At 37.4% G+C, this 26,014-nt stretch overlaps 1 protein-coding gene across 1 annotated transcript; it reads left to right on the top strand.

Moving 5' to 3' along the window:
- Nucleotides 1–56: 56 nt before the first annotated feature.
- On the top strand, nt 57–25,518 carry LOC140164296 (beta-ureidopropionase-like). Its single transcript, XM_072187568.1, has 14 exons — nt 57–234; nt 4,224–4,395; nt 5,309–5,396; nt 5,890–5,984; nt 7,469–7,553; nt 10,814–10,890; nt 11,912–11,966; nt 18,172–18,286; nt 20,229–20,310; nt 20,802–20,844; nt 22,619–22,645; nt 23,686–23,726; nt 24,114–24,200; nt 25,118–25,518. The coding sequence occupies exons 1-14, from the start codon at nt 134–136 to the stop codon at nt 25,199–25,201; spliced, it is 1,152 nt and encodes a 383-aa protein (XP_072043669.1). The 5' UTR covers nt 57–133; the 3' UTR covers nt 25,202–25,518.
- Nucleotides 25,519–26,014: the final 496 nt, after the last annotated feature.

Raw genomic sequence — 26,014 nt, 5'->3', positions numbered from 1 at the left:
GTTTAGGAAAAATAGGGATGAGAAGGAGAAGGCTGTCTGTACCGTACAGAAAGTCCGTAGGCTATCAATTTTCACAAAACAACATTGCCACATTTGCAATTTTAAAGAGAAGCTGTATTTTTCGAAAGCAAATATGGCAGAAGAAACTGAAAATATCGACAATATTTTAAAGGAGCATATTCCTGCTGAAAAACTAAAAGAAGTTAATCGTATTCTATATGGAGGCGCATTCAGGTATTGTATAAATTAGAATGATAAAATTGTAACAATCATCATCATGACAATCAATCAATAATTATAGAGAACTCTAGCCATATAGTATCCGTTTTTAAATCAACATTGAAAAACTTATTGAGCATGCTTGAACAATCTAGTACAAAAGTTGAAAGTTTCAATGCTTGATCGAAGCAATACAATGTGTCAGGCCAGGGCTCCGAGTCGGACTCAAAAAATTTAGGACTTCTGAAGGGCACCCATTCAAGGCCATATCAACAATTATTAAAATCCTTTGCAAAGACACCAATGTCATTTGATTTAGTGCTGAAGAATGATTAAAAACCTGAAGCAGTTCTGAGGCATCAAGTCTAAGGGCACGTCCGGAGGTTATGGCCTCAGTGGCCCTTCGTTGTCGCTAATTAATAAAACCTAGAGACTGACCGATCGGTAGCTTCCGAATCGCGAATCGGACCGATTATTAGCTTATCGGTAGTGATCTGCATCGGTCGATTTTCCTTCATCCACCGATGTAATGCACCGATCACCCAATATCATGAAAGTAATTGTTGAAGGTTAACAAGTATTCATTTATTGGTATATTTCTTCGAATTAGACTAGTTAAATCAAGCAAAATTTAGCAAAAGAACAATTAAGCTTTGTAGGCGATAAACCTACAATCATACCGTGATTCAGGCACGCAGCTGAGATAATCATGTAATTTCCCGCATATCTACATGTACGTACACCGTACGGCTAACAGATGAACATGTACAATTGTAGTTCTTACTTCGGGTTAAACATGTGTCAGATTGGAGAGAGCTACGAGCCGTGTGCAAAACTCACACTGACTTGAACGTAAACACAATATTCAAATGGGGCGATCGAATGATTCAACAGACTCGGACATCAGGGGGAAAAGGTAAATTGAACTGAGAATAATCATGGACAAATAAAGTATTTTAAATGAATACAGGAGTGTGTTTTTTGTGCTCAGAGCATACATAATTATGGTAATACTTTGTGTACAAGTACCCTTTCAACATACGGGTGAAATTTACTCACGGCGAAGGCAGCCATTGTTTACAATTGGGGAATTGGTAATCGGTGATCGAATCGGCAGATCAAAGAGGGAATTGATCGGTCAATCGGCCGATTCAGATAAGCACCTGATCGGTCAGACACTAATAAAACCCACTTGAGATTAAGTTGAGAACACACAATCATCGGTCATTTCTAGCTAATACATTGTATAATTTATACTCAATCGGTTTTTCAGAAATTTATCTGATTCGCACGCATGGTCAGTATAAAATCGCTGTCATATTTGCATGCTGAGCATGTGTATGATTCGCTGTTTTTCAAGAGCGACATGTAGGCCTATATCTGACACCCTCTGTGGGTCAAGTTCAACATTCACTAACATTACACACATAACTTGTAACTTGTGCAGTTGTAAACAACAATGATTCAGTCTGATGATGAGTTAACCCTTGAGTATAAACTCAGCTTTATTTACACAATGACTAATTTAGGCACAAAAGGCCGTGTTCATGTATAGACCTACCATTACCCAGCCAAACATTGGCAGAGTACTGACTACTGAGAGTAGGGCCCGGATGTCTTGACAACATTAATTTTCTTAATTAGCACAGAGATACGAACAGTGAACATCTAATTATCACTGCAATAATTATGAGCGGGGGGGGGGGATAAATTTCTTGTCTCCCTCCTCTGCCTGCCAAAAATTGCTTGGCCTGCCAAAAGATCTTTGCCCCCACCCCACTTTTCTCTGCACATGCCAAATTTTTGGCATCTCAATTTGCAAACCTTAAATGGTCTAGATAATAGTCTTATAGTACTATGTTGCGAGTGCAGTGAGCAGGAAATTTTGCTTTTAAAGCATTTCCGTTAGTTTTTGAGCATTTTATTTTAAAAGGTGCCCCACGAATGTGTGCCAAAAATTGCCCCCCCCCCAGTTTGCCAAAAGTTGCTTGCTCCCCCTTTGGGCTGCCAAAAATTTCTTTCCCCCACCCCAATTTTACCTTCCCAGGGCTCTTAATTATTGCACAGCCCCCTAGTTTAAAAGTTCTTATTTAAATAAAGTTATGGCATTGTATGGAATTTCTGTTGCTTTTCCCCTGCAAGTGCTTTGTTGCCTCGCTTTTGAATTTGTGTGCAGCACAGTGCACAGCACGAAATGTATAACATACTTACATGTATAGTATTACCTCCCCACCGTTGCACGAATAGACACCCATATGATAAATAGAGTTGTGATTTTTGGGCTATTTACCTGGATACCCGGGGTACAAGTTTTACCAGGGATCAAGTCAAAGTGGAGTGCAAAATCCTCCATGTAATAATTTCGTGTAAGCTAATCCTTACCCTAACCCTAATCCTAACCCTAATCCTAACCCTAATCTAACCCTAACCTTAACCTTAACCTTAACCTTAACCCTAACCCTAATTTTGTGTAAAATCACATGAAGGAATAACCAAAATTTGCACTTATTTTTCTTTATAAATGTGACCCAACCATGGAGCTTAATAAGGCTCTGTGGACCCATCACATCAAAATCGACCACTTTGTGGCTGGCTTTATAACAATGAAAGAAATGAGAAAATTTGAAGAAAATAAAAAAGTTGAGCTTGTTTTGCCTCATAAAACATTTTTACTGTATCTGATTTCAACAAGTAAGGTGTCATTTTAAAGCTAAAAATCTGCAGTTTATCTTAGTGTTTAAATCTCCATTTTCATTTCTGCAGCAAAGTGGTTGGTTGTGTATGACGAATCCAACGAGCCAAGTCATGGTCAGGATTTGGTCGGCCATCTTTAGTTTCCCGCAAGCACCAACCTGGTGTTTTGAGCACCCGATTGTGCAAATAAAAGCCGCCTAACACCTAGAGAAGATGCAAAGACGAGGAGGGTTAATAGAATAATATGTACAATAGAGGTAATCCTGTCGCATCTATTCATACATAGTCCTTTTGTTCATCCATTTGTATCTATGAATAGATGCGACGGGATTACCTGCGGAATTATCTCTATTGTATTATTCTTAATTCTATTAACCCTCCTCGACCTTCTCTAGGTGTAAGGCGGCTTTTATTTGCACAACTGTTGGAACTGCATTGTGTGAAGGTGTAAAACGGGTGATGGAATGCAGTTTAAAATTTCCGCCAAGGCCGAATCATTTCACATTTTGGATGCATTGTAGCCGACGGGGACCCAACTAAAGGCTGCTAGTCAGGTGTAGGAATGCGTGTATTTGGATTCGTCTATAGCTCTGGGTAGTAGACTTGTCAACAAATCAAGGTTATTGGTGATCAATTTTCAAAGTGTTTGGAACAAAGTTGCTGAGCTTGCAGTTTGCCTTGAAAATCATCAGCCAGATGTTTTGATTGGTACTGAATCTTGGTTGGATGATAGTGTTAGCAATTCTGAGATTGTACCCCCTAACTACTCTGTAGTTAGAAAAGACCGCTTGGGTACTTATGACAATGACAAATACTACACAAGCTCCAATCAAAACAATGATTTATAATGCACTACGCAGAGGCACAATGCCTAGATGTTGATCCACAAGCCTTAGCACAATTTACAGGTTGTCGCTGACCACTACGGCCTCAAATCATTCCATAAACCATTTAAAACATTAACTCGGGGACTTTGATGCTTAGAAGCGCACACCCTAGACATTCCACAATTGACCTTTGCAGCCAGGTTCAACTAACAGGTTGCAATGAGCCAATGAGCAGTAAGTTCCTTGTCCAGAGGAATTTCAAGCTTGTTGGGTAAAAAAATAATGATGATGGGGATGGTAGTGTTTGGGAATGTCAAAAGTATGCCACACTTGTAATTAATACACGCATACTGCAGGTACCAAAGAACAAAATAAGTGATGACCAACCATTTTGTATAATTCCACACATTCTGAAATGGGCATCTTATGTTGGTTTTTATCATTATTTTATTTATTGTGTTTTATTTGTACATTTGTTTTTAGTCCTCTAGATTTACCTGGTGAGGCTACCAAACTTGCCTCAGAGCATGACTTTGAGTTACAAGGATATGCCATCGGCGCAAAACCAGAACAGCGGAGGCAACCCAAGATTGTACGTATTGGTGTCATCCAAAATAAAATTGTCCTGCCGACAACAGCTCCAATTAAAGATCAGGTGAGTCGTCATATCATTTGATTTGGGCATACTAATGAATACCATATTACTATAGACCGTCCTTGTATAATTCATGGAGTAACTTGCCCTACACACCCTACCAGATTACTGTAAACCTTCCCTGTATAGCCTTAAATTTGAGGAAATTGTGCACCCAAAATGTGATAAGTTTGATCAGTGAATCCTAAATGGAGTGGGGACAAGGTCTGGCCAAAAATGTGAGGAATGACAAATAGCAGAAATATGACAACAGAGGATCCCATTCTCCCTTACCCCTCAAAAAATCTATTATTCTATCATACTTTTCTATGTGAAAATGGGGATCTCCCCGTCAGTTCAAAACCATCAATCTGAATCACTGTCAGTTAGGGTTAAGATTAGGGCTAGGGTTAGGGTTGACATCTTTTTCAATTAGATTTTCGGACTAACGGGGTGTACCCGTGAAAATGTTCCCCTGCCCATCAACCAGTGGCATGCAATTTCTTTATTGGCTGTCTGAATAAGTTGCATACTTCCCACTAGAGGGGAGAGGGAGTAAAAATCTTAATATTCCAATCTTGGAGGTGTGTCAGTTGACTTGCAACACAACCGCGCATAAGCGTTGACGAGTTGAACCAAAGACTTTAGCTTTATTTCGTTGTTGAAAGGGATTCAATCATGTTTCACCTTTGTTCATCACCGTTTAACAACTCACATCCGGTGCGTCTGCGTGGTTTACTTCGCTCGAGCAGCTAAAGCTGCCCTCCCAAAGTAAACCGCGCAGATGGTGAAACGGTGATGAACAATGGTGAAACATGATTGAATCCCTAAGTGACAATATTTCTTCAGTAAGTTTTTCTGGTTTGTATCATAATACATGTACCTACTGTCAAGTTGGCTTCGCAAGTAAAACTGTGGTTATTGTTTTTCTCAGGTTGCATCACTTTACAACAGAATTAGTGAAATAGTAGAAGCTGCAGCCCTCTGTGGAGTCAACATCATCTGCTTCCAGGAGGCATGGAGTAAGCACATATTTTCGTGTGTTTGTTGTTGTTATATAAGCTTAAAAAGTTACCTTTTCGGAGTCTGTATTGAGCAGCGACATAGGTTGTGACGCCATCACGGCGTCTTCATTCAGTGTAGTGATTACACTTCTCCGGTCACCTGACCACCCTAGAGGGGCATTTTGGGATCCACAGCATCATTCCCCACTTGAAAAAAGAAAAGAAAGAAACCAGAAACCTCTGGCCACATAATGTTTATATGCAAAATATTTATTGCAGATTCATGCGCTTGGCAAAAATATCGCCAAATTTGTATGTACGTTCTATTAACAGAACAAAATTAGAATACAGTGGCCTATATGGAGTAAACATAATCACGCATAACTCGCAAATTATATGCAATATCGGAATGAACTGAAACTTTGGGAATAAGTTTTTTTGTGGATATCTACTAAAAATGTCAAACAAATACTTCTTGAAGAAAAACATGATATTGTTTATTGTTTCCTAGATATGCCATTTGCCTTCTGTACGAGACAAAAACATCCATGGACTGAGTTTGCTGAATCAGCTGAAGATGGACCAACCACAAAGTTTTGTCAGGAGGTGAGAAAAATTTCAAAAAATTGTTAGAATACCCCTAAATTCAGTTCATATGCTCTTAGCACCACATAGCCAATCAGAAAAGGTACCGGTAATTGAAAAAGTATGCAGAGTCAAGGTCTTAGCTAGCCACCCGTCTGGCCGTCATTTTAGACGGCCAGTTTGCTCCTGGGACGGGCAAAATTAATGCCTTTGACAGATGCTATATCATAAATATGTATGTTTTGAAAAGCTAATTGCCCTTTTTAGTAGACCCAAATTGTAGAACAAGGCCATATCAGCACATATTTGAACTCTTTGAACCCCCCAATGGGTTATAGATGTCTGGTAAATATTTTAAAGGTCAAATTAGGACAGGCAAATTTATTCAAATGACGGGAAACCCTCAATTGCTAGCTAAGACCCTGTGCAGAGTACATGAATATTGTATAAGTGCACTTGCGAGCAGTTTGGCATACTAATAATGTACTGTACGCTGATGTCTTGCAGGATTGATTCATTTTGGTTGAGGGTGGGTGCACTGATATTAGTCTAATCTGATATTTTGAGTATTTTGTTTGTAATAAAAAATAGAAGAAATTTCCAAAATCCTTTGTCATGTATGAAACAGGTAAAAAGGTAGATCCCTTGTTGCTTGAAAAGGTGAACACAATAATGCACTTGCATTGAATGTTGATGTGTCAAATGTACTCCCTTCTGTGGGGCTTGTGCATTAGACACATCTCAGCACATGCATCATTGAGTCCAATGTCTCTATCAACAAGTGACAAATTAAGTTATAACCAATCTCATGCAGACCACAGAAATAGAGGAGGAGAATTCAAACTCCATATACCATCCTATTATCCATCAGATATGGTGTGAAATTTGGGGGTATTTGAGTGCTTGATAAATAGGCAACATGTTTGTGTCTCTTCAATCAGTGATTTTCGCCATGAAGCTTTTGAAATTGTGCCTTTGATCAAATGCCCCCAAACTTATTACCATGCCTGAATAGAGATGGTGGCGATTCCTGATTATCCTATAATATCATTCTGTCTGTGACAAAGGCTTAAGTTACTTTTACAATTGCCAAAAAGGCCAGTAGTTCACATGTGACTACAAACATGGTCAGGACATTTAAATTATTCAAACTAATATAATATTTTTTGAAATTCTGCACACCTGACATCAAAGTTTCCCACCACAGTTGTGCAGGTGATGTAGAGACCTGATTATAACAATTAAAAGTGCTTCTATAGTTTGATCAGCTCTCATAATAGGCGGGGAATGTTAGGCTTTTACCACTGTGCCAAAAAATAGACCCGCGTTAAGAGTGCTATTAGTTGAGTAAAAATATTGATGGCATAAGGGCAATTTGGAATTTTGGACAGAATACTTTTAACACATACATTTGTAGGCATGAATTTTCATTTGTAATTTGTTGAATGCTTTCAGGTACATGTACATATACCTGTAATATTATTCTACTATTTTGATTTTGACAGTTGGCCAAACGTTATAACATGGTCATTATATCGTCTATCTTGGAGCGAGATGCAGTTCACAGTGAAACACTCTGGAATACTTCAGGTAAATATATCATTCTGTAAACATTTGAAATGCAGAGTCGGAGATAAGCGGGCTACCTCGTAGACCTCGCTCAACACCGAACAGGGTGACAATGTATCACTGTATACTAACACTGCCGATTTCCGTTTAATGGGCTAAACGTTTAAACGGTAAAAAAATCGGCCATTTAAACGTAGTGCTGTAATCGATAAGCTTTCTGTTTAGTCTTAACTTCAAGATGGCTGCTAATCTTTCTGAGGCAAACATCCGACATGTCGATACTATTATCGATACTCACGCAGTTTGAAACACAGATTTGAGTTTACCAATTTTATTATCAGTAAGTTCCAGAAACAAGTTAACAACAAGTGTATTGAAGCCTAACAGCTAAAACTAAATTGGGAGACGGTAATTTGAGTATTTGACGGTAATTTGAGACCTGATTTGAGATAATCTAAGCATGTGTGCCATGTCGTTTGTGTATCGATACTGACATTGAGTGTTTCGACATGTCGGAAGTCTATGTATTTTCCGACTATCGTTACTTACGACAATCGATTACAGCACTATTTAAACGTAAAAATAAAAAATAAATTTTCAAAAAACATTTTTGGCCAAAAAAGCAAGTTATAGGCCCAAAATTACTTGTTATTCAAGATTGGAAACCAGAGAAATACTGCTACTAAAAAAAAAGAAATTCTTGCCAACATTTTTTTACAAAGTTGGATAAAGTTGTACATTTTAAATACTTTTGCTTCTATTGAACAGTTTGCAATGCATACTAATTCAATGTGTCCCTAACTGTTCAATAGAAGCAAAAGTTATGTACAACTTTATCCAACTTTGTTAAAAAAAATGGCAATTTGTTTTTTAGTAGCAATATTTCTCTGGTTTCCAACCTAGACTTCAAATCAAAAATTTACCAAGCTCCTGTTTGAAAAGTTTATCCTTGAGTATATTGTAATTTTCATTCAATTTCATTATTATCACATAACTTTTTGTTGTATTTCTAGTAACTTGATACCTTTCTTTTTTTTTTTTTTAATGTGTACATCTTGTGTAAATTTTAATTATGTCTGTATATATTATAATGTACTTTGTATGAGGGCCTGCTTGGAAAGCAGTGCTTGTCACTGAAGCTGTTTTACCCTCAATAAAGAAAGATTTCTATCTATCTATAACCTTGAATAACAAGTAATTTTTTTTACGTTTAAACGTTTAGCGATTTTTCTTAACGTTTAAATAGCTCCCCAGGCATTTAAACATTTAAATGTTTAGTACTGACAGCCGTACTGTGTATATACACTCTAATCAAGTAAGTAACAACAATGACACTTTTAAGATTAACTATTCCAATATTTGTTAATCCTTTAAGGCGATATAATACCCTGATTTTCATCAGTACCCATCTTCTTTTTTTTTGTTGCAAATTTATGAAGTATATAAATATGTTCATCATCTCATGTCCTGAACTTATAAAATATCTCTACATACAAAGTGGTTTTAAACCATTTTAGAAAATCATTTTAGCCCTATATATTTTTTTTGTTTACTGTATCCTGGTAACTGAGATGTGTGTTTTATAACAAACCATAATTTATTCTATTGAACATGTCCAAGTAGAATACATGAATAGAATACATTAAATCCTTTGTTATACTATCTATAGAAATGTACTCACTGATTATAACACTAAATAAATTAAATAGGCCTAATCTCTTCCACATAGACAATTTAATACTACACCATGTATGTATCTTTTATAATGTGTTGGTAGGAAACGAGATTAAAAAAGGCTATAAGGTCAGCAAAGGTCAGGTTATAGGTCAATTGGTTCAGGTCAAATTCAGGCATCAATTTTGAATACATGTGATAGTCTGTGATATCATACATGTCATAATGAGGCATCAATTTTGATATTTTGTCTGTTACTGGATATATAATGGAAATGTGTGAGGTGGATATACTAAAATACCTTGGGATGTAAATGGTGAGTACAATTTAGATTGCCTAGTTGAGATGGATTGGGCAAATAAATATAAAATAGTTACCAAAATCACAAAATGAAGCTTCGGCAAACTACCTAATATGGTGGTATAGGTGACAAAAATACAATCTTTTTTTTTTTTTTTTGTAGTGTGGTTGTGGTAACCTGTTACCTATGTGTTTCAGTGACATAGTGTCGCAAGTTCAAAATACAAAATATAGCTCAACATTGAAAATAGAAGCATTTTAACCGGTTCGTTTTTTTGATAGTTGTGGAGCACCAAGTTCATGAAGTCATAAAAGAAATGAGGGACCACTTATTCCCATTTTACATATCAACATTATTTCCCTAATGTGTTAGCAACACATATCCAAAATTTTAACGAAATCCGTTGATAGTAAGCTTTCCAAAATGAAGTGAATTTAAAACATCAGTGATGTACCACTTTTTGGCTTATACCATTAGAAGCATGTACGCGTCATTGATACTGATGCCACCAATTGAACGAGAAGATTTGCCCCTTCATTTTGCATACCACTTTGTCCAATTTCTTTTTCTCATTTCTTCACAAAATGCAAAAAAATGCAAAAAAAATGCAATGGGTGTAGTACCCCTTAATGCTCACTTTTCTCATATATGTGTAAATATCAATGATGTAGAATTAAAGAGTACTGATTCCACTATGTCTGTATGTCACTCATGGAGGCCACTTAATGTACCTCTGGATTATGCATATAGCAAACTTTGATTCACATAATTTATGAATATTTTGTTGCATTCAATTAATCAACTTTGGAAAATTAGAGAGAGAGAAAGGTATAACAACTTGATGAGGAGAAACATCTAAAGCTACAACAAGTTAATGGAAATTAAACAAACATGTGATCAAAACAAGTAACAGATGTAGGTCCAGTGGCGGCACCACGGGGGGAGGGACCCTTGTCCCCCCTGTCAGTCAGAACCCTTGCCCCCTGTGTTGCCCCCCCCAGTAAAAACCAAAAATTACGAACAATACCACTTTTTGCTGCAATTTTGCGCAAAATTTGTTGATTTTGCCCCCTGAGATTCACTTTTCCCCCAATGCCCCCGAAAAAATTTCCTGGCACCGCCACTGTGTAGGTCTACAAAAAAAGTATTCCAGTGCAGTTGTCCTCATTGTGTTTACTTGGTTTTGTTGTTTCCTGGTTCTTGGTGTACTTCTTCAATTGCCCAATCTTCTACAGTTCTGACACATTTTGTATTTCTATGAATGCATTCTATATTTAATCCTTTAACATTTTATTTTTTTATACAGTTGTGATTTCTAACAGTGGAGCTGTGATGGGTAAATCCAGGAAGAATCACATCCCACGAGTGGGAGACTTCAATGAGGTAACAGTATTGTGTCTAACTAGAGTGAAACCTGTGTCTAACTTTACACACAGTCCAATAGAGTATCCTTGTGTACTCAGTGGAACTGACTAAAATAGTAATTTGCACTGGCACATTCGACATTTAGTCACAAGAGTTAAGTGCATTACCTCAGATTAATAGTATGAGCTGCACAATTAAATAAAAAATGAATGTGAAACTGTTTAGTCTTAACTTCAAGATGGCTGCTAATCTAAAACACAGACATTCTTTTCTGTGGTATTTTTGACCCTGGCTAATGTTAAACCTCTTATGCTGGTTTCATACTTTCTGCCACTTGCCAGTGAGCGGCGTGACTTTTCTGCAAGTGGAGCGGCACATCGCTGAGTGGCACACCGCCGAGTGGCAGCGGCATGACTATGAAAGCCAATGTTGCCACTCAGCATCACCAAAAATCTTTATATCATGTTCTCATACGTCAGAGCAGCACCACTCCCGAGTTTACTTGAATTGAACTCCAAGCGATGCTGCCGCTAGGGCAAAGCGGTGGAGTGATCAATCTATTGGCCTGCCGCTGGTCACCGCTAGCATTTCTGCCTCAGCTGCATAGTGAAGCAAAATCGTATCAAAGTGGCAAGCAGCAGGAAAGTATGAAACCAGCATTAAGCCTGTGTTTAAAAATGTTACTTGGACCCGATCCTACGTTAAACCTGTCATGTGGATACATACCGACCATAGTGTTAGGACATTCTGCCTATCAGGAAACTCTCACGGCTCAAATTGCTAAAGAAAAGTGCAAATTAAAAGCGTTGTAAATGGATATATGAATAAATACATCCCCAAATTCAATGAATTACATGTATAGTAACATGTATAGGCCTTTCTTGAAAATCTTGGTTTCCATATTAAGTATTTACAATGTTACATGTAATTGTTATAGTATGAAGAAAGCTACTGATACATTGGCATTAAGCTATGCATCTATAAGATAATATGCACCTTTGTTAACTAGCTGCTTTGTTAAAAATATTTTTTCTTGCAGTCTACTTATTATATGGAAGGAAACACAGGTCATCAAGTTTTTGAAACTCAGTTTGGTAAGTTAACCAATACATCATAATGCTTTGTATTACTATTAGAGCAAAAAAGACGTAACATGACTTCACCATACTTCATGTTCAACAACTCTTCCAATTTCTTTGTACATGAGTACGCCATTGTTAAACCTTGATGAACCAACACTTGCAAATAAATGTAGGCCTATGTGTGAGTGCTGTTAGACAGAAGCACGCTCACACATTACATGTTAATATATGTCACAATTGGAACTTCATACATGTACGTTGAATGTACGTTAACAATAACATTGCTGTTTTGGAAATTGTACAGGTATCTTCGTTATGACACAAATGCTGTTAATCAGATGATTATAATCATTTCTTTCATCATCAAAATTTAATTTTAATTTTCATAAAGGAGGAAGCCAGAGAATGACACAAATGGGAAGGTATTTTCACTTGTTACTCGCTTGTGGATGGCCAAAGAAAATTGTAACCAAACGGCATCATAAATCTACCACTGCCATACTACTGGCTGAAGCGTGATGAATATGGCCAGTATGGGCAGAAACCTTTATACCTCCATTGACCACCAGGCTAATGTAAGGCCAGGCGTAGCGTTTATGATTGCCACTGTGTAATGAAAGACATAGGTACCAGGAATACGACAAGTGAATATGTCACTATTAATATCAAAATCGTCACCTATGTTGGTGACAACTTGATCAAATCGCAATATCGCAGCTTGTGGATTTGCTGCTGTTTCCCCTGATAATCTCACAGTAAAGGCAGATTTACCACCAGCTGTTGGAAGGGCACCTTGTACACCATTCTGACCATTTCCCTTGGGTTCTCCTTCAGCTGGACATTGGCAGCACAGGTTACAGTTAGTTGTGTTTTGGTCAGTTGAAGGTGGAGTGGGTTGTTTAGCCTGACACTGGACTAGCGGTGCAAGGAATAGGGAAATGATAATGACCATCGTTGACCAAATCATGTTTGAAAGTAAGCTTGTGGCTTGTTGGAGAATGAATGAATGTAACTGAAAAAATAAAATATAAAACAGCCAGTTAACCCAAGTAGTTACTGTAATTATTACTTTATATATAGAATTAGCTACCATTTACTGAAAACACCAAAGGTCTAGCATACTTGGTTCTAAAGTTATGACATTTTTTGATGTCTATTTTCTTATGTATTTTATTGTTTTTTACCTCCATATTTTTACCATTATCTCAGTTTCAAATTTGCCGCCTTTGGCCCCATGGACCATATGCGCGAAATAAAATTGAGGTCAACTGAGCTCAAAGGTCATTACGGAGAGGTCAAATTTCACACTTTGTCCGATCAGACTCAAACTTAGTGGGTGGAATCCTTGATACCAGGGGAATATGTGTGCAAAATAAAACTGAGGTCAACCAAGGTCAAAGGTCATCACGGAGGGTTCAAATTTCAAACTTTGTCCGATCAGGCTCAAACTTGGTGGGTGGAATCCTTGATACGAGGGGAATATATGCGCGAAATAAAAGCACGTCAACCAAGGTCAAAGGTCATCACAGGGGTTCAAATTTCTATTTTTGTCCGATCATATGGAGTTAGTATGCCAAATTGGTCTTAAAAGTGATAAAAAGAATCCTCGATATGATTAACATGTCAAAATGTCAAAAGGAGTAATCAGGGGTTAAATAGCATCACTATCAGTTACTCTCACAGCTACGGGTGAACTAGTACTAATAAAATAATAAGCGCCATTAAGCGGTCTCTATCTGTCTGTCCGGCTGTGCATCACACTGAAATTTTGGATATAGATAGGTATTAGGAAAAGCATGTTGACCATGTGGTTTTGAAGGTCATTGGAGGTCAAGGTCAAAGGTCATGGATTTCAAACTTTGTCCTATCAGGTGGGTGGAATCCTTGATATGAGGGGAATATATGTGCGAAGCAAAATTGAGGTCAACTGAGGTCAATTCATCTAGGGGCTAAATTTAAACTTTGCCCAATTGGTGGGTGGAATCCTTCGTATGAGGGGAGCATGAAAAAAATTACATCAGGTCATCCGAGGTCAAAGGTCATCTGGGGACAAAATTTCAAACTGCCCAATTTGGCTAAAAGTATTCTCCATATCACAGGAGCATGAACAAAATCAAACCGAGGTCACTCAAGGTCAAAGGTCGTATGGGGTCAAATGTTATTTTTTTAAACATGGTAAAAAGAATCATTGATATGTCAGGAACATGTCATAAAGTCAAAAAGGGTCATCAGGGATCAAGCAGTATCTCTATCATGCAGTTGGTGGTGCCCTAATAGCTACAGGGCCATTACAGCTACAGGTGCACTTGCTATGTATAATAATTAACCCAGAGTTTTTCGGAACTAGAGATAGATGCCGTGGCGTCTGGCCAGATGAAGGGGACTATACCCGGCTCACGGGTCTAGTAGAGCTGTTGATTAAATGCACTTTTTTGGCCCAGATCTATGCTGTTTCGTATATTTGTCAGCGTTTCCAACCCTTTTGAAACCATCCTAAGGCATTCCATGCGCTACAATGTCAAAATTGTGGCTACATCATAGATATCTGGGCCATCTCAGAGCATTACTTGGTCTTCGCATATGAAAGTAATTAAGGTGTTCCATCAAAGCTTTCGTTGTGTGCTGCCACCTAGCGGTGGTTCCGGGAACGATGCGTCTAGAATGTGTGAAATACACTGCTTGTATCACTATGATCACTGTCACACCCAGTAATTGAGGGTGTTGTCAATGGAAGAAGCAGTGAATCAGGACACTTTTAAGAAAGCCATAATCTGAGATTACAAATAGACCAGGCACTAATAAATTTGTACTGAATTTGCTTGTAAATTTTGTTGTAAGTGGCAACAGCATGATTGGGTGTTTTTTTTTGGGAGGTAGTAAAAATCTGAAAATTTGCCTTATCAGTCCCAAAAGAAAACTTGTTGCCGACTGTGGGAATTAGAACTTTAAATCTTTTTTTTTTCAGTGAGGGGCCACAATGACAAATGAGATGACATACCTTTGGCTGTTTTGTTGATTTGATTCTACAGCTTCAATGTCTTAAATTTATTGAAAGTTAAATATTTTTAATACTAGTAACTTACCCGCACGACAAAAATCTTGATACAGAATGTCTAGCCAAATTTTGGATTGCTGCTTTGTTGTTCATGTAAGTTGGCACAATAATGATTGCCTCAGTTGTGGCTGCGTGAAATATATCAGGTTGTGCCAAGTTTTATTGTTTGTTCAGGGTTGCCTTATTTTGGGCCAAATAAATGGCTGACACTAGGGTCAAGATGGTGGCAAATATTTTTTTTAAAGAGCTCAGTTTCAGTCCAAAGGAACTACTACCTACATGTCAAATTTGGGTGCTTTGATCAGCAACTTGTGATATAGCAGCCAATTTGCGTCTACTTGGGCAAAATAAAAACAGCTGGGTGCTTTGATCAAGAACTTGTTAGAAATCACCCAATTGGGAGGAAAACAGTTCATAAACACTCACATGTGGCTGCTTTGGACCACAATTTGTCAGAAATCACCAAATTACACAGCCGTGACGTTAGTCACGGCTGTGTCTTTTTTCTTACAGGTTCTTTCTTCTTTCTTTCTTTCTTCTGTCAACCATTACATTTGCTCTAGCACTCACATGCTTACATCGATTTTGACCTAACTTGGTCACAATAATCATTGACCATGCCCCTACATGTCACATGAAACTCATGGGGTCAAAGGTCACGCAGGGGGTCACAGGGTCAAAAACGTGATTTCAATTAAAATGCATCTTCTCCCACAACTTACGTGGGACAGCGAATTCCACTTGCACACATGCATTGTTATTACCCAGAGTCTATGTGGTGTACACAGATTTGGGGTCAAAGGTCATTAAGGGGTCACTTTCGGTATAAAACGAAAAACCTTCAAAAATTTTATTAGCTAAGTAAAACATAGCACAGTAACGGTATGTTCACATATGATCTGCAGTCACCCAATGTATATGTGGTATTTTTTTTTTTTACTTGGGGTCAAAGCTCATTAAGGGGTCACTTCCGGTATAAAAAGAAATACCTTTAAAATGCATCTTCTTCCACAAATTATGTGGGACAGAGACGCCACTGGCACACATGTATTGTTATTACCCAGTGTCTATGGGGTGTACACAGATTTGGGGTCAAAGGTCATTAAGGGGTCACTTCCGGTAAAAAACGAAATATCTTAAAAAAACCTTATAAGCTAAGTAAAACACGGGACAGTAACGGTATGTTCACACGTGATCTGCAGTCACCCAATGTATATGTGGTATTTTTTTATTTGGGGTCAAATCTCATTAAGGGGTCACTTCCGGTATAAAACGAAATACCTTTAAAATGCATCTTCTTCCACAGATTCTGTAGGACAGTGACGCCACTTGCACACATGAAATGTTATAACCCAGTGTCTATAAGGTGTACATAGATTTGTGATCAAAGGTCATTAAGGGGTCACTTCAGAAAAAAAACGAAAAACCTTCAAATTTTTTTATTTGATAAGAAAAACATAGGACAGTAACAGTATGCTCACACATGAATTGTGGTTACCCAATTCATATGTGGTATTTTTTATTTGGGGTCAAATGTCATTAAGGGGTCACTTCCGGTCTGAGACGAAAAACCTTCAAAATGCCCTTCTGCCACAAATAACATGGCAAAGTGATGCCACGTGCACACATACATTGACATTAGCCAATGTCTATGGGGTTTTCATATATTTTGGGGTCAAAGGTCATTAAGGGGTCACAACACGGCTGTGTTCGTGGTCTTAGACCACAGCTAAGTCTAGTTTGTGTTGTAATTGAAAAAAAAAAAACCCAGTTGATGATAAATTTGAGCCCTTTGGCCAACAACTTATAAGAAATCACCGCATTGGAGTCTTAGGCGGGGAAATAGTAATACTGATTTGTGATGACAAAAAAAAGAAACATTTTAATGCCAATTTTTGTACACTATGAGACTGGCATTTGGTAGTTAATACAATAATTGGGTACTAGCATACTGGGTTGGCAAAACAGAGAAATGGCACCCACAGCAAGTCATTGCTTTTGTAGTGGGTACTGACCCTTTGGAGTTTGCAGCATGCTTTAAGCACATATTTTAGAAGGATTTTTTTTTATCTATCCAGGTTAAATTTGATTCATGTAACCCAATTTGGTTGGTAATGTAAACCATGTGGCAACATTTTTCATAAATAAGGCCAGTGAAAATGGATTATTAGTTTCCAGTTTATTGTCCAAATGAAATTTTAAGTTTTGGTTGAAATTTCATTATTTTTGGGAAAATTCTTTTAATTTTGTGAAAAAACAAGGAATATCTGAAATTATCCTTTGAAATTCATGGCACTCAATTGGTTGATAAGGTAATCATGTGGCAATCTTATTCATAAACTGGCAAGTGAAAAGGAATTATTATATTCCCATATCATGGTCTTGTACGAACAGAATTTTTTTATTTATTCAGGAAACAACTTTAAACAGGAATAGAAAAACAAATCAAAGACCATACTTATCAGCCAGATTATCTGTAACAACCAAGATCAAAGTGCATAAAAGCAATAACATGGCAAAGTGAACAAGAGCAACAGAATGAAACTGGCAGATACAGCAGACTTTTTGTATAAAAAGGCCAAAAAAAAAATGAACTAGTCTAAGGTAAAAAAAAAAGCATGTTTAAAAGTTGCTGCACATGTTCGTTTTGCGATGTGCATTTGTCATGAAGAAATCAGCTAATTTAATTTTTGTCCTGTGTTTTTGTTTTTTGTTTACAAAGATATCAGTAAAAAATGTTAAAGGATTTTTTGGTAGAATTGTGTGATTAGCACTTTCTATTAGTGAAACAGAAACTATATCGTTATATGTATAAGAATGTAAGTTTTGAAAGCTTCAAGCATCTCAAACTTATTTTGACCTAGTTTGAGAAAAAGAAAAAAGAAAAACACATTCCACACTGGATTTCTAAAATCTTTGCAAGCTTTGCAACACACTGGTTTTTTTTGGCATTATATGAAATGCATTTTTCCCCAATGCAACAAGAAAAACACATGCAAACTTGTTTATGTCTTTGAACAAAATACTGTAATAATTGACTTCACTGGTTTTCAGTTTGTTAAGGTGACTGTTTTTTTTTCAGAAGATACGATACAACACATAATTTGAAGCACAGTCCTATCAATTCTAATAGAAATTCTTGTCTTTATGTTCTGTGTTTAGGCCGTGTTGCCATAAATATATGTTTTGGTCGTCATCATCCACTGAACTGGCTTGCGTATGGATTGAATGGAGCTGAGATTGTGTTTAATCCATCTGCTACGGTAGGATCGCTGAGGTAAGCTAAGCAAAATAATTTTGCTGCACTATTTTTTTCTCTTGGCCTATTTTTACTCTAACTAGCGGGATACCCGCTAGATGAGTAGGCCTAAATAGGAGCGTTCACTATAACAGGAAGAATTACTGAACAGGTACATGTAGAATCATTGAAAAGGTACATTTTATTTATGTAAATCTGTCTCTTCTTACGGTTTTTTTAGTTTCTTCTGCTTAGCTTGTGTTTTTCTGTTTCCATGTTATTTATTTATTTAACCCCGTTCCCATTATTTTCTAAATCTGTTCTTTCTTACATTTCCCTTTTAGCTTCTTCTTTATTTGCTGCTTGTGATTTCCCGTTTCCATGATTTTTACTTAATTCTGTTCTCATTATTTTAGCTTCTTTTTTTCTTACATTTCCTGATTAGTTTCTTTCCTTCTTGTTTCGTTCCCGTTTCATTTAGTTACTTTAACCCGTTGGCCTATTAGGCCTACTCATACCTTTTTTTGTCCTCATTTTAATTTTTTCTTCTTTATAGTACCGCTTCATGTTGTTTATACAACACACGTCTTTCCCCCGTTTTTATTACGTCCTCTCATAGCGTGTCTGCGGACGTGTTTTAACACGTGTTAAAACTCGTTACCATAATCCCGTGACCCGTCCATGTACCTTTTTGTCCTTTATTTTTCCTTCTTTCTGTATTATCATGTCCACTGGTCTCTGGCTACGCAAGTCGCCGTTTACTGCGCGCATTGGCGTCGTCTGACCATTACGCCGCGGCGCCGACGCGCTACCGGCCAGCTGCAGTGACGCGTAGCTGTAAACCGATTTTCATAACAAAAAAAACGTTTTTACCCATATTTTCACTGATTTTGAGGCCAATTCTTCAACAAACTTTTCGCATTACCGTCTCGGTATATTCCTCAATCTCCCATATGAATTTGGCTTAGATCGAAACTGACGGAGCCTTTAACTTTCATACCCGCACACCCACACCCCCACAATATTCCCCTATTTATAGTAAGATGAGTCAGTGTTGTAAATGCACTATGTATATTGCTAATCACTTGCACTAAGCTTGCTGTATAATAAAGCTTGCTTGATAATAAAAATAATAATAAAACGGCATTTATCCGCACTTTCTGAATACTCAGATTCCTCAAAGCGCACCACAGGTCGATATGCTGCCAAGCCCCAAAGGGCAGCGCAAGTTGACCTCAATGCTGAGTGTGGCAGACAACAGGCCTGGGCTGATCCCCTGCTCTTTATAAAAAAGGCCTGCAACTTTTGCATGTCCTGATATTGCTCTTCTGGTACATGGGACCACCATTTTATGTGACTCTCCGAACCACGGCACGCTATGCACCCACTCTGGTGTCTGCATGTTTGGGGCCACAATGAGTGGGATAGAGGATAAATGAGAAAGCTCATGATCTTACAACCTTCCGACCGATAGCACACCAAACTACATGACCACCCTCTACCTCTAGGCTAATTCTGCAGCCTTCTACAATGTGGACTAAGGATGGCCACCATTTCCCTTGGGATACAAAAGGGATCAAGCATAGACTAATAAAGAAATAGGCGGTGCAATAACTGGCAACAGCTGTTTATATTATTATTATATTATTTATATTATTATCTGTTCCAACTTTGATGACACCTGACACTTTCAAAGAGCTATTGGAGTGATTTGATGAGACAGGTGCCCTGTTCAATTCTTAGCAAATCAATGCTGTATTGATTTACATGTTTTTTTCCTCCATTGCATTTACACCCAAAAACCCAATTTTCAAATTGATTGGGTGCCCCTATATATGACGCTACACCTTTGACAGGCTGTGGGTGTTTGTTCAGGTTGAGGAGTTTAAAACATATTCCTTGCTCATCCTGAACCTCAAGCTCAATAAACCAGTTAATTGTGATAATGTAAACTATATGATGATTTTCTTTTGTTTTTCAGTGAGCCATTGTGGCCAATAGAAGCCAGGAATGCAGCCATTGCTAATAGCTACTTCACTGCTGCTATCAATAGGGTTGGAACAGTAAGTATTATACATGTTTTTCATTTCATTAACCCTATGGCACAACTGACCAAATTATCGGCCTCTAAGAACAATTTTGATTGTTTACAACGAGGGCTGTACCATGTATTGAGCCAATCAAAGTGAGGAATGCAGCATTTGCTAATAGCTACTTCATAGCTGCTTTTAACAGAGTGGAAATAGTAAGTATCAAATATGTTGTTCATATCGTTCAAGAACAAGAAATGATAAATACCTCAATTTTGTTGAAGAGATATCATGGAGATTATGAGAATGCCAGGGGATTTGAGCACAAAACCTCTGATTATACCAGTGCCTAACTCAATCCTTTTTATGAGAATGTTTGTTGACTGATGATACCCACTAGTCAATGACCAGTGGCCCGTCCTGTGTGTTTTTCGCTTTCATTCTACAACTATCCAGCTTTAGCATTTCCTTGGTATTTATATGATTTTTAAAGTAGCCATCCTCTCCTCTACATTCTTTTTTAGGAATCCTTTCCAGATGAATTTACATCAGGAGATGGCAAGAAAGGTAAGATATAATAATGCAGGGAGCACCTGAAAAGTCACACAGTCAATAACCAAAAGAGGATAATAAATCATCATTTTCTTTCTAAATTTCTAAAATAGCGTGCGGGAAAAGTCATAAAACATCAAAAGGACTGACCTCAGTCACAGTTAAAGTGACACACATTGGTAACTGGTATTAAATGGCACTTTTCTTTGTTTTGCCTCATCTGCTTGGGTCAAAATTAAAATCTGACAGTGAAAATGCACATTTTTTGAGTAAAAGAAATACAATCCTATCTCTTATGGAAGTGTTACGATATTTCTGTAATGTGTTCATCTTCGCCATGGATCAGATCCAGTATCTCTTGCACCAGAGTCAGACTTTTTTTTTGGGGGGGGGCTTATATGAAACATAAGGGATCAGGGATGTGTTGTTCAAATTGATAGTTTTTCATGGGCCTATGTTTTGAAGAAAAAAACCTCAGACATGGGTCTCTATTGACAATTAAAACCATTGGGTTTTATTTTATACACATCTCCTGTTGGTAATATCATACGTAAGCATGGACTTAAGTATGGACTTAATATCATACGTAAGCATGGACTTAGTTTCCATGTTTATGCTGATGACACTCAATTGTATATTTCGTTTGACCCTAGAATACCAGAAGCATGTCATACTGCTCTATCAAAACTTGAATTGTGTATCACTGAACTCAGCAATTGGATGACTGTGAATAAATTAAGACTCAATCACAGTAAAACTGAATTTTTCATTGCTGGAACCACCCAAGGACTGAACAAACTCTCTCCTGTTGAACTCAAAGTTGGTAATGAACGGATTAAGCCCAGCACTTGATGCGCAATCTGGGGATGATTTTCGACGATCATATGTCCATGACTAAGCACATCAACAGTCTCATGTCTTCTGTCAACTTTCACTTACGGAACATCCGTCGCATCGCTAAATATCTTGATCAGGACACAAAACATCATGTCGTTCGCTGTCTCATTCTCTCACGCCTGGACTATGGCAATGCACTCCTGTATGGAGCCAAATCAAAGGACCTGGACCGTTTACAATCTCTCCTAAACAAAGCCGCTAAACTTATTTTCTGTGCTGACAGACGTGATAGCCCATCACCTCTCCTGGACACTCTACACTGGCTGCCCATACGGGAGCGCATCAAATTCAAGATATGCATGTATGTTTTAAATGTCTTCAGGGTAATGCACCAGTTTATCTCACAAACTTTCTCACTCATAAACTCAAACCTGCTACAGGACCCATGACACGTTCTTCTTCCGATACTACTCTTCTCACCGCTCATGTCGGGAAAAATCGCATTGGAGATAAATCATTTTATGTTTCGGCACCCACACTCTGGAACAGCCTCCCAAGAACCATCAGGGAGGCATGCACACTGCCTAGTTTCAAGAAGGTGTTGAAGTCTCATTTTTATCCATCATATTGACTCTGTTTTTGTTATTGCTTTGTTTTTACGGCGCTTTGATCAAGTTGGAAAGGCGCCCTATTAAATGTTGTTTATGTATGTATGTATGTAAAAACAAAATTGAAACTATTGAAAAATATAGACCTACAGGATAAAAATCCTTAGAAATGGATCCCTATTATTGGTAAAAAGACCCTTGGAAATGGGTAGGCGTTCGGCCAGCACAAGCCCTGTCAAAAAAAAAAGAATTCAGTAATTATGAGTGAAAAATAGAAACCAATTGAAAAATAATGAGCAATTCAATTAAATTTGATATTTCTTTCTTTGTAATTGCTGTTGCAGCACATCATGATTTTGGACATTTCTATGGTAAGTTCACACTTTTTGTTTGACAAATTCCAAAATATGACGACACACACTATAATAGGCAAAATATCTAATTTGCGATCATGAGAGGAAATATCTTCAGTGTACTATTGCGTCAGCATACTTTTTGTGGGATAACACAATCGCACAACCTATGTGACCAAACCTCGACCTTGCCTAGCGACAATCGTATTTGAAGACTGTGATTGACCAATTCTTGAAAGCTGTGCCTACTCTCTCAGTTTGTGGTATTTGTGTAGTACACTCAACGCAAATATCTGTACATACACAAGTTGGCTCTCCAGATCGGGAATTAGATATTTTGCTTATATATGTTGTTGGTCCTTACACCTACTATAATTAAAATATCTAATTCTTGATCATCTGTGCCCACTTGGTCCACATAGATATTTGTGTTGAGCATACAACGCAATAATCATACTTTATAGAGTAAGCATGACTGTTTACGAACTGACCAATCACTGTTTTCAAATAGAGCCATCTCTAGGCTAAGTCAATCAATGGTAAGTAACAATCATGTTATTCCACAAAAAGTGCACTTGACATAGTGTTTGCAGCAAGAAAGTATGTGCTCTCATGATCAAGAATTTGATAATACCGAGGAAGTTTTGCACTTGATGACATGCACTGTTTAATCACGTAAAATGAACAGAGGCAGGCTATGATCATGCAAAGCTACCGTGGCTTGGTGAGTGAATGAGGTGTTGGAAGTTTTACAACTTTTTATGACATGATTCAATTATCCAATCAGAACACCAAGCTATGTTTGGCAACCTTGCTTAACCCAAGAAAGCCTCCTGTGAAGCTAGCTTATTTCTGTCTGAGACCATTAGAGGGAGTGGTACAGGTATGACACTTAAACATGCACAGGGATGACTCTTCTACATACAAGACCAACAGCTTTTAGGAATTATTACGGTAAAATCTTATTTGGAAATATCAAATTTTGATTGTGTTTGTGTGGTTTTCCCATAGTTGGATGTTATATCATTCTTTCCCTATTCTTGTTATTAATTCATCAGGTTCCAGCTATATAGCAGCACCAGATGGAAGCAGAACTCCAGTAAGTACTCTATAGCAGGTATTTTTTGCCAAATGCAGTTTGGAACAGGGCTGTAAAATGAGCTCCAATGTGTGTCTATAATGCACAAATGTTGACCAAAATGTTTACCATAATGTTCTTTTGCTTCGATGTATTTCAATGGGACACAATGACCCGTAGGTACATTGACATGTGTGATATCAACAGGTGTGAGGTCTAGGGTCACTTGAGGTCATTTTGCAAAACTTTTTTTTTTTCATGAAAGCCCAAGAACCACCCTTCGGGCATTGGACACATTTTACATGCTGTGTAATTTACTAATCTATCTGTAATAATATGAAATATATAAAGTGAATATTGCATCATAATATCTGGTATCAACAATTTGAAAATTTTTGCTCTCTGCAGGGGTTGAGTCGTACACGTGATGGGTTGCTGGTGACTGAACTGGATTTGAATCTGTGCAGACAGGTGCGAGATCGCTGGTGTTTGCAGGTAAAAACACTTGTAGTGTAATGAGGTACATGTTTGGGATAACACCAGGGTAAATAATGTAGTTATGTCAAGTATAAGGTGGAACATAATCTTATCATTTAACCATTGTTATCTCATATAAGCTGTCCAAAGTCATGCTCCATCATTCTCTGAATAATCTCAGACAACTAAAGTATGTTCTACCATAAGTTGATGACATAACCTTTCCCCTATTTGTGGCCGCACACTACGAATGAGCCGTAAAGTCGGCAAATTGTATTTTGAGTTACAATGTAAAATGTGTGTGAAGGTCGTATTCATAGGTTGTGACAAGTATCTCATTTGCACCATTTAAACCAATCAATTGCTGAAGAGGATAATAAACTTCTACTTATTTCTGTAGAATCATTAAATAGCTCTAGTCTTTGTTTGCTTTGGCTAAATCCTGTTCAAGTGGTGGGCTACAAAGCATTGTATTTTGTCTAGATAACCAACAATTAACAATGAGAGTACTTTTCTGAACCTCTTTGACTTGAGGATGATTTGAAATGACCGGCAATTATGACTGTTTGATATTTATTACCAGCAATGTGGAAAAAGAGACACATGTAGAACCGAAAAAAGGTACCATTTTGTTGAAGGAGCAGAGTTCAACAATCCATAACCCCGCTTCTGGATATCGTTTGAAGTCAAATGATATACCATTTTAAAGCTTATGATATATATTTCTAAACACAAAATAAAACAAATTGACCAAGGCTGTGTACGATCACATTTGTGTAAGATTCATGCATTTTGGTGTAGATCATGTTGCAATGAGTCATACAATAATACAACTCATCATGTCATGTTCTGTACATTGTTGTAGATAAGATTGAGATCAAAAAGTTTGTAAAATTTGTAAAGAATGTATGGAATCTATTGTACTATCTTTACAGATGACAGGGCGATATGATATGTATGGGGAGGTGCTTACTCAAGCAGCAGCAAGAGACTTCAAACCAAACATCATCAAGGAATAATTTATATGGACGCGACCCTGTGAACCGTCTATCTACCATACTACCAGGTGACATGTTTCCACCATCTTTTGATGTTGTGTTCATTTGCTGAAGAGAATGATCTTCTTTTAAAAAGATCAACTTAATATGTTCCTTAAAGATTTTTTAATACAGACATATAATTATGCACCAAGTATTATGTATATAATTATATATTCACTTGAATACAGGAACCATCTATCTACCTTACAATGCTTCCACCAAATGATAATCTTTTGTAGTTGTGTTCATTCGCTGAGGTGGTTGATCATCTAATGTGTGCCGTGAAGATCACTCAAGTATTTTTTTAATACAGACATATATTCAGGAATTTTCTGTCTGTGTCCATCCACCACAAACCCAGTGTAAAGTCGCCAGTGCTTATTCATTCAGAGATATGGACCAATAAGCATTACAGAAATCAAAGGAATTTCAAGAGCAAAATTGATTTTTGAGCACCTATTTCCCAAGCAGTTATGACAAGTGATATATCATTTTAAAGCTTGCGCAACTTTACACTGGATTTGTGAGTGGTTATTTTTTTGAAAGGATCAACGTTTATCATGTGCTTTAATAATTACACAAATATTTTTTAATACAGATCTATACATGTATACAGGAATAATTACATGGCAATGTCACCTGTGAATTATCTATCTACTACCATACTATCAGTTGACATGTTTCCACCAAATGATAATCTTTTAATATTGCAAATGATAATCTTTTAATATTGCTGAAGAGATTGGTCTTCTTTTGAAAGGATCTAACATATAATGTGCCTTCAGATATTTT

This window comes from Amphiura filiformis, chromosome 11 (assembly GCF_039555335.1).
Source record: "Amphiura filiformis chromosome 11, Afil_fr2py, whole genome shotgun sequence".
Lineage (NCBI taxonomy): Eukaryota > Metazoa > Echinodermata > Ophiuroidea > Amphilepidida > Amphiuridae > Amphiura > Amphiura filiformis.
Note: the sequence above shows the minus strand (reverse complement) of the source record. Positions and strands in the feature narration are given on the sequence as shown.

Excerpts from the sequence above, each read along its gene's own strand:
- LOC140164296 (XM_072187568.1), top strand. The coding sequence starts at position 134 with ATGGCAGAAGAAACTGAAAATATCGACAATATTTTAAAGGAGCATATT. Across the intron at positions 11,967-18,171 it reads AGTTTTTGAAACTCAGTTTG|GCCGTGTTGCCATAAATATA; the intron begins GTAAGTTAACCA and ends TTCTGTGTTTAG. Across the intron at positions 22,646-23,685 it reads TGATTTTGGACATTTCTATG|GTTCCAGCTATATAGCAGCA; the intron begins GTAAGTTCACAC and ends TTAATTCATCAG.